Here is a 17,742-nt window from a genome sequence, read left to right on the forward strand (position 1 = left end):
ATTCTGATCTCTTGCTTAAGTATTACCTTTCTCAAATGTCATGTATTTAACTCAAAATTCACAGACGATCTCGAGGTACTCTCCTGCCCCTGTGTCCTGTCACCCCTCCAGCCTCCACCACCAAACATGAACATCAGTACTGAAGCTGAGGGACGAAAGGCATTTGCGTATAGGAGATGCTGTCTATACTGGTGGCAGGAGGAAATGTGGCATCTAAAACAAGGCTGAGAGTCTTTTGGCATTTCCCTTCTTGGGTGTTAGAGAGGCTTCCTCACCTGCATAGAAAGAGACTTTATTCTAGTCCAGGGTCATTTGTTCCACTGTACCCTTGGTTCAGTTTTCACTCTTTATTTATTTATTTATTTATTTATTTATTTATTTTGAGACAGAGTCTCGCTCTGTTGCCCAGGCTGGAGTACAGTGGCCAGATCTCAGCTCACTGCAAGCTCCGCCTCCCGGGCCTACACCATTCTCCTGCCTCAGCCTCCCGAGTAGCTGGGACTATAGGCGCAGTTTTTACTTTTTAAAATGGCTTTCTTTTTATGGATTTTTGAAAATTAAAAATCAAAATCAGTCATATTTTAAAAAGTAACGGCTACTTTTTTTGAAACAAAAAGGAAAAAATAATTCTGAAGAATATTATGTAGAAAATGAAGCTTCCAGTTATGTGCCTCTCCCCAGGTGTTTTATGTCTCTTCTTTGTATTGAGCAGACATTTTCTATAAAGGACCAGATGGTAAATATTTTTAGCTTTATGAGTCTTTGTCACGTAACTTTGTTGTTTTTTTACAGCTTTTAAAACATGTCCAAACTGGCTGGGTGTGGTGACTCATGCTCATAATCCCAGGACTTTGGGAGGCCGAGGTGGGAGGATTGCTTGAGCTCAGAAATTTGAGACCAGCCTGGGCAACATAGCAAGACCCTGTCTCTACAAAAAGTACAAAAATTAGCCAGGTGTGATAGCACGCCCCTGTAGTTTCAGCTACTTGGGAGGCTGAGGTGGGAAGATCACATGAACCCAGGAGGTTGAGGCTGTAGTGAGCCGTGATTGCACCACTGAACTCAAGCCTGGGCGACAGAGTGAGGCCCTGTCTCAAACAAACAAAAAAGATCATGCTTAGCTCCATGGTCTTGGGTATGTCTGCCTTCTCTAGATGATTTTTCTATGTGTTCTAACACACACATGCATAAATGCATAATAATCTGCATATGTTTATAAATGGCTATTAATGATGTTGTTTTTAATATATTCTTTTTCCCTTGTGGAATTAGGAAAGAATTACTGTAATCTGTTAGGATTTTCTTAGCAAGCTTACTTGACATATGTCAAAATGATAATAGTAATTATTCTTAGGATTATGGGTGATCACTAATTTCTTTACACTTTTTAGATTTTCTGGGACTTCTTTTTATTTTCGGATCAAACCAATAAAATGTTTTTCCTTTTCTATGAGAAAAGATTATTTCTTTTCTTTTTGTTTCATACCCAGCTCCTTCTTTTAGTTTGCTCTGACTCTAATTTCAGATTAAACCAGATGTTGTTCTTGCTGTCTCCATTAAGTAATTTGCTTAAGTCTCACAGCCAGTGAGTGGTGAGGCTGGGATATAAACCTGGCTGTCTGACGCCAGGCCCATGCTCTTAACAGTTATGCTGTACTGCTTTATAAACCCCACTGTATGCCTTCTAGTCCTTATCTGAGTGCTACTGTGAGGCTGGGGATCAGAAAATGGAAAGTCACTGGAAAACAGGGCTAAATGAAACAAGAAGCTCCAGAGTCCCAGATGCTCTTAACGAGAGGGAAGAACTCCCTTAGAGAGTTTAATACTTTTGTGTGCTTTATATATTTTTTTTAATAAAAAAAGTTACCATTGTAGTTAATGCCACACTAATCCTCTTTCCCTCCAGAGAAGTAATCGCTATCCCAACGTTGTTATTCTCAGGCACGTTTTTGTAATTTTACCTTTTAGTACATAAATGTTAGTTGACATCTTTGGTAAATTATAACCACCAAACTGTATGTTTAAGAACATAAGTATATTTACCAGTCGACATGTATAGGGAATGTCAGATTGCCAGATTGCATGTTTTTAGGCTTTGTTCTTTAATTCCTTTTGTTTTGTGTTGGAGTTTCTGAGCTCATATGAGTTTTATATTTGCTTGCTTTATTACAGACACCCCATGTGATAACATGGGCTTGGAAAGCTTAATAGTTTTGTCTTTTTTCTTTTTTTGAGACAAAGCCTTCCTCTGTCACCCAGGCTGGAATGCAGTGGTGCATTCTCCGCTCACTGCAGCCTCTGCCTCCTGTGTTCAAACGATTCTCCTGCCTCAGCCTCCCGAGTAGCTGGGATTACAGATGGATGGCACTGCACCCGGCTAATTTTTGTATTTTTTGTGAAGACGGAGTTTCTCCATGTTAGCCAGGCTGGTCTTGAACTTCTGACCTCAGGTGATCTGCCCGCCTCAGCCTCCCAAAGTGCTGGGATTACAGACATGAGCCACTGTGTCTGGCCAAGCTTAGTAGTTTTGATGGTTTAATTTCCCCAAACTCTTTGGATCAAGGGCAAAAAAAAAAAAAAAACAACGAATCTTCGTGAGAAGGACTAACTAGATATCGACCAAAATAAGCTCTTTACAAACTCTTTTTCTTATTGAAATAACGGGTTCTTAAGAGTTTGTCATAGTTGGGGTTGCTATAAGAAAGTACCACATACGGAGTGGCTTATAAACAACGGACATTGATTTCTCACTGTTCTGGAGGCTGAAAGTCAGAGATCAGGGTGCCAGCATGGTCTGATTCTTGTGAGGGCCCCATTCTCAGTCGCATACTGCCAACTTCTTGTTGTATCTTCACATGGTGAAAGAGGGCAAGAGAGCTCTCTGGGGTCCCAGATTCCAGTGATCAGGGCTCCATCCTCATGACCTAATCACCTCCCAAAGGCACCTCCTCCTAATACCATCATGTTGGGAGTTAGGATTTCAGTATATGAATTTTGCCAAGGACACAAGCATTCGATTCATTGCAGGTTCTTTGAAAATAATTAAAATTTTGCTTTTTAAAAGTATCTTATGTATGTATTTATAAGACAGGGAACCTGGCATCAATGTGATCATAATGCTCTTATATAATTTTATTGTGTGACCTAAACTTTATCCACTCTTATACTGAGTTTTCTTTTGTTCAGTAAAGAAAGTGAATTGAATCCAAATGCCCACATTTATGGCAAGCTGAAGTAGGTGTTTAGTCAGCCATCTGTCAAGTTGTGAGAACAGTAGGTACTTCATCCAAAGAATTATGGTTTCTGCCAAGTTCATTTTGATTCCTGTTCACAAATTTGAACCAAATTTACAGGCTTTGTCTAGGTTCACATTTAATTTCCGTAATTAAATTCCAGAATATATTAGTTTACACCGCAGACTCAGTATGACAATATAAATCCATCCAGAAAGGAAGACTATTTTGTGTACAGTGTGAATTATATATTTTTTCTTTCTTTCTTTTTTTTTTTTAAAGATGGGGTCTCACTATGTTGCCCAGATTGGTCTCAAACTCCTGGTCTCAAGTGATCCTTCCACTTCAACTTCCCAAGTACCTGGGATTACAGGCGTGAGCCATCACACCCAGATCCATGTGAATTATATTTTATAGGTTTATTAGCTGCCTGATATATGAGGCTATTCCCATTTCAAATATTTATAAAATTTGAATGAAGATTATATAATCGAATTATCCTTGAATATATGAAAGGGTTATAATCTGCATGCATTTGTGAATGAACCCAATGTAAGTAATAAGTAAGTAATGTTTTTATTGATTATATCTTTTTAGGGTTGGATTGAGATTGTTGGATGTGCTGATCGTTCCTGTTATGACCTCTCCTGTCATACACGAGCCACCAAAGTCCCACTTGTAGCTGAGAAACCTCTGAAAGAACCCATATCCTTTCTGGTCACTCCAAAAACTCAGGATTCACATGTGAACATCTTGCTAATGACTAAGTCCAAGTCTTTACCGTGTTCTATGGATAAATGGAGATGTTTTCAATACCATAGTAACACTTGTTTAAACCTATTATTTTACCTATCTCTTTGTTCCTTTCCTGTTCTCTGCACTTGTAGTCTGACGTGTGCCCACTCAATGTTTGGCCTTTAAAAGAAGCATATTTAGAAAAATACTCTGAATATCTTTCAGAGCGTTAATATTGTTTTTCTCAGCTGTTTCCAAAATGCGCTTCACACCTGCACCTACCTACATGCTCTTTAAATAAAGAGTGCCTGGTGAAAGCTTTTTCCATTAAAAGATGAGTGCCATTTGATAATAGATGAAATAATAGTTTAACTCACTTGGTCTGAAAATCAGCAAAATAGAAATTTTCTTTCTTTACTAGGCAGTGAAGTTATGAGCTGATTTCTTAGGGGTAGGTCAGTGACCCCTAAATAGATCTTGTTTTGGGCATTTTAGAAATAAATTCTTATCAGAAGTTCTTATGCCATGGGTTGGGTCATTGCTGATTAGATAATATCTCTTTTTTCTCGCTGTAACTGGAAAAGTTTCTATTGATGGTATTAATTTTGGGTGAGATTTGCCTGAATGATTTTGTGGACAGGTGTTTCATCTTGCCTTAAAATCAACATAAACAGGATCTGGAGTACTGATAGAGAGCTGGGGTGGTTTTAAGTTGTTGACTGATTGTTTTCAGGCTCGTTTTCTGAAATACTGAGGCAGTGCTGTAGTTTTGGATTCCTTGACTACTTCATACAAAACAGTCAATGTTGTTCAGTTTGAACCCAATAAGGGAGCAATTGGTAAGGCGTATAAGAAGGATGCAAAACTGGTGATGGAGTATCTTGCCATTTGTGATGAGTGCTACGTTACAGAAATGGAGATGCTGCTGAATGAGAAAGGGTAAGATTTCAGATGTTTAGTCTTCCATGGGCTCTAGTCAGTTGTGTCTTCTGCCAGGTTCTGAAAGTTAGGGTGTGATTAATTTCTTAAGATTTTTTTTGCAGGTAAGTACTGTATCTTGGCTGCATTTGAAGGACTGTCTTTGCTGAGATTTTGGCATTAGAGCCTGGAAAAAGATTTGAAGTAGAATATAAAGATTTTTTTTTTTTTTTCCTATTAACTTTCTTAAAGAGACTTACCCAGCCAGGAAGGGTTAGAAACTACATCTACTATCTCTCAGGTCACTTCTCCTTTTTGGAGGTTTAGAATACTCTCTAATTGTTTAAGCATGAATATAAACAATAGAGAAGGCAGGGCATGGTGGCTCACGCCTGTAATCCCAGGACTTTGGGAGGCTGAGGCAGGCAGATCACGAGGTCAGGAGACCATCCTGGCTAACGCGGTGAAACCCCATCTGTACTAAAAATACAAAAAATTAGCCGGGCATGGCAGTGGGCGCCTATAGTCCCAGCTACTCGGAGGCTGAGGCAGGAGAATGGCGTGAACCTGGGAGGCAGAGCTTGCGGTGAGCCGCGATCTTGCCACTGCACTCCAGCCTGGGCAACAGAGTGAGACTCCGTCTCAAAAAAAAAAAACTAGAGAAAAGTCTTTAAAGGAATACAGCAAAATCCAGCACTGAACAATGTAAAATTTTCAATATCCAGCAAACAATAAAAATTACTATATATATATATGAAATAGCAGGAAAATGAGGAGTAAAGTCAGTTGAAAGAAACACCTAGAAAAAACATGATGCGGTAAATACATAAGGATGTTAAAGCACTTACTATAAATATGCTTCATGTACTCAAGGGTGTAAAGGAAAACATGAACATGTGAGGTGAGAAATGGAAAAATATATGTGTAATATGGATATAAACACATGTTTTTTATATATATAAACAACATGAAACATTTAGAGACAGTATCTCAAATGAAAATGAAAATGTCACTGGATGGGATTAACAGTAGATTAAACATTATAGAAGAAAGGTCATTGAACTCAAAGACATAGCAACAAAAACTATCCAAAATGAAGCATAGAAAAAACGAGACTGGGAAAAAAATGTCCAATAGGACAATATCAGACCATCTAATGCATGTGTAATTGAGACCCTAGACAGGGCATATAGAAAAAATATACAATAGCTGGAAATTTTCCAAATTTGATGAAAACAATAAAACTACAGATTGAAGAAGCTTAGCCCCAAGCAGGATAAACACAAAGATGACCATATGAAGACACATGAAAATCAATAGCTAAAAACCAGGGATGAAGAGAAGAACCTTTAAAGCAGCTAAAGGGGAAAAAGACTCATTACATAAAAACAAATGAAGATAAGAATGATTAGAATTCATATCAAAAACTATGCAGATCACCATATAATGGAATGAAATCTTTTAAAGTGCTTTAAAATCTTTTAAAGTGTTTTAAAATTCCTACGCCCAGCAAAAATATCTTTCAAAAATGAAGAGGAAATACTTTAAGACCAAGCTTGTCCAACCTGCGGCCTGCAGGCTGTATATGGCCCAGGATGGCTTTTGATGCTGCCCAACACAAGTTCGTAAACTTTCAAAAAACATTATGAGTTTTTTTTGCAGTTTTTTTTTTCTTTGCTCATCAGCTATGGCTAGTGTTAGTGTATTTTACTTGCAGTCCAAGACAGTTCTTCTAGTGTGGCCCAGGGAAGCCAAAAGATTGAACACCTCTGTTTTAGACAATCCAGGGCTCTGAAAGTGCATTACCAACAGACCTCCACTATGAGAATTGTTAAAGGAACTTCTTCAGGCAGAAGTATGAAAGTTTAGATCTACCCAGAAGACTTAAGAGATCTAGAAATGATAAATATGTGGGTAAATAGAAATGGCATTTTCTTTCTCATCTCTTAATTTCTTTAAAAGATAATGGAGTATTTAAAGTAAAAATAATAATACAGAATCTATAACTCGTGGAAGTAAAATGTATGCTATCAATAGCACAAAGGGTGGGAGCAAAGAATTAGGAATATACTCTTGTGAGGTGTATACATTATATATGAAATGGTGTAATGTTACTTGAAGATAAACTATGATAAGTTAAAAAATGCATAGAGTGAACTCTAGAGCAATCACCTGGGAAAAAAAAACACAAGAAAACAAGGAGTGTAACTAATAAACCAATAGTGGAGATAAAGTAGAATAAGAAAAAATATTCCACAAGAAGATGGGAGAAAAGGAAAAGGAACAAAGAACAGATGGGACAAAGATGAACTCTTGCAAGTTGAAGATATCTGTTTCTGAAAAATTTTAAAACATTTCTAGTCTTCTAGAATTAACACCTATTTATACTAAAACAATATCAAATCCCATTAAAATGGACTAAGTTATATTACTAGTTAAATATCATTATCCATAAACACAGTTTGCTTTATTACTTATTCTCAGGTAATGGCTATCTCCTTGTCAATTGCAACTCTTTCTTTTTTTTGAGATGGAGTCTCACTCTGTCACCCAGGCTGGGGTGCAGTGGTGCGATCTCAGCTCACTGCAACCTCTGCTTCCCAGTTTCAAGCAATTCTCCCACCTTAGCCTCCCGAGTAGCTGGGACTACAGGTGTGCACCACCACACCTAGCTAATTTTTTGTATTTTTAGTAGAGACAGGGTTTCACCATGTTGACCAGGCTGGTCTTGAACTCCTGACCTCAGGTGATTCGCCTGCCTTGGCCTCCCAGAGTGCTGGGATTACAGGCATGAGCCACCATGCCTGACCCAATTGCAACTCTTTTATAGCTGTTCACTATGATACACTTAGACTGTGCTCACAGAGAGGGTGAATATAACACTGTGTATGTAATGGAATCTTTAATGTATGCACACACAGACTTCAGACAGAATAGTAAAAATGGAAGAATTCAGTGAACACCAGTCAGATGAGTCATGAAATTATCACAGGTGGAAACAAGCAAAATGCAGTTGTTACGTATGCCAAGTATCCAGCTTCCGAGACAACCACATGAGGGCTCTCTATCCTAGCACTGAATTGCTTGGGAGGCAAGAGAAATCCAAATTGATACTCAAAATGTGAGGAAACACCTCCTAAGCTGAAATACAGGTATTACATGAAACTCTTTATAAGGGTGAATTATTATAACCTGAAACTGAATGGGTATATCTCAGGACACAAATACATGACAGCCAGTGATTTTGGGGGGGATAATATTTTATGTTGCCATATGAAACAGAAACATTAAACTTCTTTTAAACTGATCTTCATCAACACAAATGTCAAAATTTATTTTGAAAATAGTGTGGGCATTGGACTGTAAAATTACTTCTGTAAGATGACATGCTGGTTCATTTGTACATTTGTTGGGACAATAATGAGAACCCTTGTGTTTTTACCAGCAGGCTTATTTCTGACAAAGTTGTTATTATTCTAAAACTGAATTTTCAGAAAGTTGTTTTTGGTTTTACCTTGATCTCAAAACCAAAGGCATTAGTCATTAAGTTACTCGTGGAATTTTATGAAACTAGTCAAAATTTGGTGTATCTCCTCCAAATGGTGCCATTGTTAGAATAATACTTAATTTGGTGTTCCTTATGAAATAATTTAAATTTGACATCACTTATTGTATCTGGAGAGTTGATCAAGTTATAAAAATAAAAAGCAATTTAGCAATCTACAAAATTCCTTTAAATTAAGGCATGAGGTGCCTGTTTGAACTAATACAAAATGTATTTTGTTTCTTTGTAGGGAATTTACAATTGAAACTGAAGGGAAAACATTTCAGTTAACAAAAGACATGGTCAATGTGAAGAGATTCCAGAAAACACTATATGGTAAATTTGTAAAAATGATAAACTAAAAGTCACTGCTCCCTAAAGCTTTTGCTGTTGTTTGAGACAGGGTCTCGCTCTGTCACCCAGGCTGGAGTGCAGTGGCACAACTTCTGCCTCCCGGGCTGAAGCATTCCTCCCTCCTGTCTCAGCCTCCCAATTAGCTGGGACTACAGGAGCACACTACCATACCCAGCGAATTTTTGTATTTTTTGTAGAGATGAGGTTTTTGCCATGTTGCCCAGGCTGGTCTTGAACTCCTAGGCTGAAGCAGTCCACCCGCCTCGGCCTCCCAAAGTGCTGGGATTACAGGCATGAGCGACCACGCCTAGCCCTCATTCCCTGTCTTTTTTGGCAAAATAACTTGTTAAAAAGTCCTTTAGGGGCCAGACGCGGTGGCTCATGCCTGTAATCCCAACACTTTGGGAGGCCGAGAGCGGGTAGATCACGAGGTCAGGAGTTTGAGACCAGCCTGGCCAACATGGTGAAACCCCGTCTCTACTAAAAATGCGAAAATTTTGCCGGGTACAGTGGCTCACGCCTGTAATCCCAGCATTTTGGGAGGCTGAGGTGGGTGGATCACGAGGTCAGGAGATCGAGACCATCCTGGCTTACATGGTGAAATCCCATCTCTACTAAAAATACAAAAAAAATTAGCTGGGTGTGGTGGCGGGCACCTGTAATCCCAGCTACTCAGGAGGCTGAGGCAGGAGAATGGCATGAACCCGGGAGGCAGAGCTTGCAGTGATCTGAGAGCATGCCACTGCACTCCAGCCTGGGCGACTGAGCAAGACACCGTCTCAAAAACAAACAAACAAAAAATACAAAAATTAGCTGGGCGTGGAGGTGCGTGCCTGTAATCCCAGCTACTCGGGAGGTTGAGGCAGGTGAATCCCTTCAACCCGGGAGGTTTGCAGTAAGCCGATATCGCGCCATTGTACTCCAGCCTGGGTGACAGGGCGAGACTCTGTCTCCAAAAAAAAAAAAAGCCATTTAGACCAGTGATGTTTCATGCTTTTTTAAAAGTTAAGAAGATGATTTTTTTTTGTAGAACAAATTATGTGAATCAGGCAATGAGCAATTTGGAGCATATATGAAGGATGCCGAAGTTTATTTGTGGCTGAATTGAAATTCCTGGAAACAGAATAGTAGTGGGTGTTTGAGAAGCTACTGCCAGTGGAGAGAGTGAGCCTTTGTTCTTGGCCTGTCTTGTAGCCAGGCTTCAGTGAGCAGTGGTAGGAGTAAGCAGGGGCTTCTCCATCACGCTCTGGGGCTTTGTAGCCACGATCCTGGCAGCTAGTTCAGAGCTGCACATCACCATTACTCAGATACCACAGAAGGATGGTGGGGAAATGCCTTGATCGTGGTTCTAAAATATTACTCTTTATCGTAGACAAACAGGATCTCTTTTCCCCTACATGTGTGAGTTTTTGGTTCCAATGATCTCATTTCCCAAACAACATGAACTCTCCAAGGTTATGACCAGTTATCTTAGACCTGGACAGTGCTTAGCAGTGCTTCTTCCTTTCCACATAATAAGTAATAATTATCAATATATTTCCTGTGTATACCACGGGTGTTGTCTTACCCACAGGAAGAGCTGTAGGCCACTGTAAGATGTCTTTGATGGATTGCTGTTCTTTGAGCAAACTCTTCCCTAAGGGTGTCCTGACCCCAGAACGTTGGTAATACAATGCCAGTAATTTGGTTCTGAACAAGTTCTCATCAAGATAACAAGCTAAAAAGTTAAAGAAACACAAACTGTGTAATACTTTCTGTGTGTAGGAATTGTTTTTGTGAATTTTGCCAGCTGTGTTAGATTTTAAATTCTAGTAAAATCTTATTAAAAGCCTTAGATTTTTTTGTGCTTTCTGGGTAGCCAAGGCAGGTGATAGAGACAAAGTGTAGCTGCTGCTCTTCGTAGTTTGCCAACTGGTGAAGAAATATTCTGGTAACTCAGATTTCATTTTTACACAGTATAAACAGAATTTGGTGAAAGGTTTTTTCACTCTAACTTTCTGTTCAGAGGCATGTTTCCTATTAGCAAATAGTTTTTAGGTGTGTTCTGGTTTCTTTGTTCTAATATACAGAGATAAAAAATCCATCTAGAATAGAGATATTTTTAGTGCTAAGATTTTTTTTTTTTTTTGAGACCAAGTCTCGCCCTTGTTTTCCAGGTTGGCGTACAATGGCACGATCTTGGCTCACTGCAATCTCCGCCTCCGGGATTCAAGTGATTCTGCTGCCTCAGCCTCCCAAGTAGCTGGGATTACAGGCAACTGCCACCACTCTCAGCTAATTTTTGTATTTTTGGTAGAGACGGGGTTTCACCATGTTGGCCAGGCTGGTCTCGAACTCCTGACCTCAGATGATCCACCCACCTCAGCCTCCCAAAATGCTGGGATTACAGGCGTGAGCACCATGCCCAGCGAATTGTTTATAGAGAGAATCTGAAATGCATTATGTGGTATTTAAGAGAATGTTACTGAATTTCTATCTCTTTCGCAGTGGAAGAAGTTGTTCCGAATGTAATTGAACCCTCCTTCGGCCTGGGTAGGATCATGTATACGGTATTTGAACATACATTCCATGTACGAGAAGGAGATGAACAGAGAACAGTAAGTTGTCATGTGGTGTGCTGTTATAGTGTCAGAAAATAAAAATGTTCTGAATTACATTGTGAAGTACATTAATAAGACTCTAGAATGATCAACTAGTTATTACTATAATCTACTAGTGCTATTAACATTCATCTTTGCTTAAGTTTTTATAGACAAACCACTTTCCTATGTTATCTTATTTGAGCTTTAGGTTATTCTAGAAGCTATTGTTTTAGTTGCCTGGTGCTCTCTATTCTGAGACTGAACCAATTACTTTGGGGAACAATCTATATTATGTCAATGGAAGGAATGATACTTTCTGGATATGCTGTGTTTTCAGAAATTTGAGAAGGATGAGATGACTCATAGAATTTAGCCAGACCACTAAACTCTATCTATACTCTGGTAAAGTATCAAAGGGAACCCTCTCAAACTGCATAAAATTGTCTGGGGTACTTTTGGGGTAAAGATGTGAATTCCTAGGTTCTACTCTGGAGATGCTGATTCACTAGGTCTAAGACCCAGGGATCTGGGTGTTTTAATAATAAGAACCCTGGGTGATTTCACTGTGAAAGCTTGACAGATCGTAAATGGGATAATAATCTGGGGTATAGCCTTTCCTAGCATTCAAGTATTGCTGAAGATAGAAGTTTATAAGAAGTCTTCATCAGCTCCCACAAATTTTCTTTTGGTTCTGATGCTTCTGAATCACTGCTCCTTGCCTTCTTCCTCTCTATCTCCTTGCCTTACTTCACCATTTTTACCTTGCCTCTGCCTGCAGAAGTTACACTCCTGGTCAGATTGCTAGGAAAGCCAACCAGAAGAATGGCTAAAAAGGAGAGGTTGTATATGTCAGGCTAATTGAAAGAAACTGTCATCCACTTGGCCATTCTAAAGCTTGAGTGTATGTAATGTTAGACATCAACCCTGTGGTTCTTTCTAGGACATTTAACCTTGAAGGATGAACTAGTGCATTCTCGGCAGCAGTACTTCAGTCTGACACACTATTGTAATACATAGCTAATAAAGTTAGTATTGTACTCTCTGCCCTAAAGTTGCATCTTCATTTCCCAACCTTGAAGAAGCAGCCCTAGTCATTCAACAGATTGTAAGAACCGGGGCTAGGCCCCAGGTATGCAAACATAAGGCTTGGTTCTTTTTGAGAAATGATATCAAATATAACTGCATGTGTTCTTTTTAGATGTCAAGTCTGCTTCAAGCTTTTTCTGCTTATTTTTCTAATACAAAGGTTTTAGAAAATCTTTTAGCTGTTCTTTGAATCTAACAATATTAATATAACTAGAGCTTTAATAGAAATTTCGTAAGGGCTAAACAAGAATAAATTAGTCACAGTGTTTTATGAATTGCGTGAATTCCCATGATGAAGAGAAATTTGATTAGACTGTGGGAAGCCAAAAATGCTTCTAAATTATTAGCACCTAGTTCCTCAATCTATTTGCCTATAAATTTCATATAAAAACATTGCTAGTGAAATTCTAAAAACTATTTTTCTATAAAGGCAGGTCCCTATTACTGTCTCATATTAAATAGAAATATCACAAGATGGAGGAAGGGAATATAATTCTGAACCTTCTGTGATGTGAGCAGCAATGTTAGTGGAATACAGGCCTTACTTAGAGTGGGATATTCATTGCTTGGCATTAAAGGTTAATTGAACTTTGGGTAAGAGGCTAAACTGGAATCTGTGTCATTCATTATTTTTATGGGACAAATTTATTCTGTGTTTTTGCCTTCAAGTGAACCTTTTGTACAAGTATTAAGAACTGCCTTCAGTTCCCATTACCAACCCAAAGTAGTAGATTGGTTTGCCTTCCACAGAATATTTTTATTTTCGCTTTTTTTTTTTTTTTTTTTTTATCGCTTTGTTGCTCAGCTGGAGTGCAGTGGCATGATCTCAGCTGACTACAGCCTCAAACTTCTGGGCTCAAGCAATCCTCCTGCTTCAGCCTCCCGAGTAGCTGGGACCACAGGTGCACCTCACAATGCCCAGCTAATTTTTTAGTTTTTGGAGAGATGGGGTCTTGCCATGTTGCCCTGGCTGGTCTTGAATTCCTGGGCTCAAGCAATTATTCTGCCTCAGCTTCCCAAAGTGCTGGGATTACAGGCAGGAGCCACTGTGCCCAGCCTTATTTTTGCTTTCTTTGATTTCTGAGTTACTCAGAAACTATTTCAGGGCAGTTTAAGAAGGCTGTATGTACTTTTTAGTGTAGGCATATGGAGCATCTTTTTTGTTTTGTACTATTTCTTTTGGACATACGTTTGTGAGCTAATTAAACTTTTCTGTTTCACTTGGTCACTAAGGCTCATAGGTTCTTTTCTTGAAAGACAGAATGGGCTTTTGGTTTGGGACACTGCCACTTGTTTGATGATTTAGGTAGTCTCCACAGAAAAACTGTCTTTTATGTGGGACCAAAAATTACCGTCTTTTGTATGTAGTAGCTTTCAGAATGCTTTCACATCATTTGACTTTTTTAGTAACGGGTTTGTGAAGCAAGCAGAGCAGGTGGTAGAGACCTGCTTTTTAGATGGAGAAACTAAGGCTTAGAAAGAGAGTTCATGAGTTGGCCAAATTCGGAGCTGAAACCAGGTGTTTCTGATGCTGGTTCTCCTGCTTCTCTTTTGCCATACTGCTTTTCATGTCATGTTTTCTGGCATTTGGGTAATGATGTTATGCTTGAACACTTGCTGAATATTAACCTCTTTTGGTTTGGTGTATTAGCATTTAGATATTTACGAATTAACATATTTGGATTTTTTTCTTTTTAAATCATCCAGTTCTTCAGTTTCCCTGCTGTAGTCGCTCCATTCAAATGTTCCGTCCTCCCACTGAGCCAAAACCAGGAGTTCATGCCATTTGTCAAGGAATTATGTAAGCAAATTCAATTGGGTAAACTCCATGGGAACACCATCAGGAGACTGAATCTTAGGAAATATATCGTTTATTTCAATAAAAATAGAGATTGAATAATGAATATAAATGATTTTATAAAGAGTACATGATTTTAGCCTGTACTCTTATTTCTAAGAGAGAGGGTATGCTTACTCAGATGTTTTATTGTGGCGTTTGAGTGAGTCAAGGTAGGACCCAAGAGTCAGATTTAAAAATTATTTCCTTCTCATACTGACCTTGGTGCTCAGTTCATCGAGGGAACGCAAGTGGAGTGTAGCAACCCTAGTGGATCTACAGCCATAGAATCCACGGCCCTGAAAGGAATCCTAGTGGTCATCTGGCACATCCCACTTATTTCAGAGTCGGGAAGTGGGGAGATTCCATTGACCTGCTCAGAGCCATAAAAATGGAGGTGGTGGAGTCAGGACTCACCTTCTGGCCTTGGCTCTTGGTCCTATATTTGTTCCCCCTATAGCTGTATCAGATGGAGGTATGCGTGAAGATTTGGATTCTCACAAGGGATTTATTAAACTTTAGGGATGTTTCTTTGTGTTGCAGCTCAACTTGTTGCTGTCTTGTCTTGGTCCCTTTTATAAGTCTCCTGAGCTTGTAAGATAGTAGTTAGATAACACTGGGCTTAACTCCATTGTTCTATATTTAATTTACTTTGTTTATTTTGGATAGCGGAAGCCCTCACCAGGCATGGAGTGTCTCACAAGGTAGACGATTCCTCTGGGTCAATTGGAAGGCGCTATGCCAGGACTGATGAGATAGGCGTGGCTTTTGGCGTCACCATTGACTTTGACACAGTGAACAAGACCCCCCACACTGCAACTCTGAGGGACCGTGACTCAATGCGGCAGATAAGAGCAGAGGTATCTGGCCTTCTCTTTGGCATTTTTAGCCTTAGAAATGTATACTGCTTCTTACTGATTTGTGTTGGATTTTGATGTGTATATGCTCCTTTTCCTTTTTTTTTTCTTTTTAATTTTAATGAACGGCTTCTATCAGACAGAGCCCAGATTCTCAAGTCCCCCTGGTTTAATTATGAAAATATCCATTAGGACTTCTCTAATATTTTATAACCATTTGTATTGCTCTGGGCTGGTTCTCCAGCAGTTTGCTTTTATACTTGTTTGTTTATTGGGCAAGAGAAATATGATGCCAAGAATTTGTTGCCATAGTTTTATTGGTAGGCTTTTGAGGGGTTAGACATTTTAATTTTTTATTTTTACAGACACATATACATGTGTATGTATAAACTTTTCCGTGTTCAGATATTGAAAACAGTGAGTCATGTTTCAGTAATTTTGGTCAATAGGAAGGCAGTAATGGAGATGGTAGAAGCACAGAAGGGGAAGGATGGGTGGTAAGGGAAAGGAAAGAGTAGCTGCTCTAATTGACGTCTCCCTGCCTAATTTACCAACTTTGAGCACATATTTCAAGTGCCTGTTCCGTACTTAGCTTGGTACAGATACTAATAGGGAAAACAGAAGCAAAAGACTACTTTTTTTTTCCTGAAGGAGTTTATAGTCTAATCCAGAAGTCGTGAATTTCTAGCTTGACTTTTTAGAGACCATCTGGCTACTCTGGACCTGTGTACCCATCTAGGTGTGGTTCTCAAAAGTGTAGTCCCTAGACCAGCACCATCAGTATCACCTGGAAATGTGTAAGATAAGCAAAACCTCCCCAGACCTACTACATCATAAACTGGGGATGGAGAGGCAGTGGGGGCAGGCAAAACTTTTTTAGTTTTAACGAGACCTCCAGATGATTCTGACGTGCACTCGAGTTTGAGAACCATTGCTGTGTGGCAGCCAGTGTTTGATTTTGGCTAAGGAACAGTGGCCTTCTTCGTCAGAGCTCTCCAGTTTGCCAGTCTTATGTAACTCCCTCACACGAGTTACTTGACTGACTCCTGTTTGTTCTAATAGTTAAATTTAATACACGTGAGGCAAGGGACATAGAGATTTAGAAAAGTTAGGAAAGGCTTTGTGGCAGAATTGAGTTGTCTGGGGGAACTGGTGGGCATTGTGGGCTAGAAGAAGAACATGAACCCATGCCCGGCATGACATTGTTTGGCTCTGTGTAAGGTTTCCTGAGTTCAGGATGAATCTTCCTCTTAAAAATCTGAACAAGTTGGTTGATACTTGGCTTCTCTCTCCTCGTCTCTAGGTCTCTGAGCTGCCCAGCATAGTCCGAGACCTAGGCAATGGCAGCACCACATGGGCCGATGTGGAGGCCAGGTATCCTCTGTTTGAAGGGCAAGAGACTGGTAAAAAAGAGACAATCGAGGAATGAAGACAATTTTGACAACTTTTGACCACTTGCGCTGAAAAACAAAACAAAACAAAACAAAAAACTCTTATCATGTCCACGTTACAAAAGAAAACAGCATTGTGATTACTCCCAGGGACTGTATTTTATCTTCAGTGGCTGCCTGATTTTACCCCCACAATTAAAGTTTGAAGGAATCCTGAACAAACTTATGATCTATTTGCTCGTGTTTTCACATTTTCAGCAAGGCTGTTTCTCCCACGTTTGGGTAGACATTCTCATGGCTTAATGTTAAACACAGTTAACACTTTTAAAAAAATTAACAGCTTTATTGGGATATCATTTACATAGCATAAAAATAACCTGTTTTAAGTGTACAGTTCAATGATGTTTAGTATATTTACAGAGTTGTGCAACCACCACCACAAACCAATTTTAGAACATTTCCATCACTCCAAAAGTCTCATGCTCCTTTACCTCACTCCCATTCTAACCTCAGCCCAGGCAACCACTCCTCTACTTTCTGTCTATTGATTTACCTTTTCTATTCTTTATCTTTTTCTGAGAAAATGATGCATCGTGCAGATACTGTGACAACAGTCTCCAAGCAGATGAAATGACTTCTGGGAAAGACTGAGGCGAGGATGGGGTGGCAGGAGTGGTGCAATGGAGGAGGCAGAGTGCTGGAGTGGAGCTTTAGGACTGCTAACCCCACTGCAGATTCTCCAGGAGGGGAGGGCCTTGACAGATTTGCCTTCTATCTTAAGGCATGCTTGTACTCAGCTCCACTGGTAACCGGGAAATCATTAAGCTCCTGATACTAGGGGAACCCATCTGTCTCATCTGATTTAGCAATTCCTATCACAGTGTCTTGATTCTAGGCTAGTAGTTTTTGACTCAGGTTTTAAGGTGCTTTACTTCTTTTATGTTTTTGTATAGAAAACTCAGAAGACTATGCTTATTTGTAAGGGAAAAATTCAAGGGTGTGTGAACTTAAGCAGCTATTTATTTCCAGAGCTACTACCGTGTCTAGTGTCCCCACTTCCTCCCCCGACAGTATTGGATAGAGGAGTGGTGGTCTCCAGTGTGCCCTTTTGTCTCTGGTGTGAAGAACAATTGAAGTTGTGATTTCTTAGATGTAAAGTAGGAATCTCCCAGGGATTTCCCTCATTTGTATCTGATCTCCAGTGG

General features: G+C 39.5%; 1 protein-coding gene across 2 annotated transcripts in view; it reads left to right on the forward strand.

Moving 5' to 3' along the window:
* GARS1 (glycyl-tRNA synthetase 1) overlaps positions 1-16,759 on the forward strand; it is a 39,706-nt gene extending 22,947 nt beyond the window's left edge. For both annotated transcript variants that reach the window (XM_010371160.2, XM_010371161.2), the window contains exons 11-17: positions 3,831-3,938; positions 4,762-4,907; positions 8,681-8,766; positions 11,272-11,381; positions 14,160-14,253; positions 14,959-15,149; positions 16,450-16,759. In XM_010371160.2, coding sequence (XP_010369462.2) covers positions 3,831-3,938; positions 4,762-4,907; positions 8,681-8,766; positions 11,272-11,381; positions 14,160-14,253; positions 14,959-15,149; positions 16,450-16,575 — 861 coding nt within the window. In that variant the 3' untranslated portion in view covers positions 16,576-16,759. The remainder of the gene's footprint in view (positions 1-3,830; positions 3,939-4,761; positions 4,908-8,680; positions 8,767-11,271; positions 11,382-14,159; positions 14,254-14,958; positions 15,150-16,449) is intronic.
* Positions 16,760-17,742: the final 983 nt, after the last annotated feature.

Source organism: Rhinopithecus roxellana, chromosome 18 (genome assembly GCF_007565055.1).
Source record: "Rhinopithecus roxellana isolate Shanxi Qingling chromosome 18, ASM756505v1, whole genome shotgun sequence".
NCBI lineage: Eukaryota > Metazoa > Chordata > Mammalia > Primates > Cercopithecidae > Rhinopithecus > Rhinopithecus roxellana.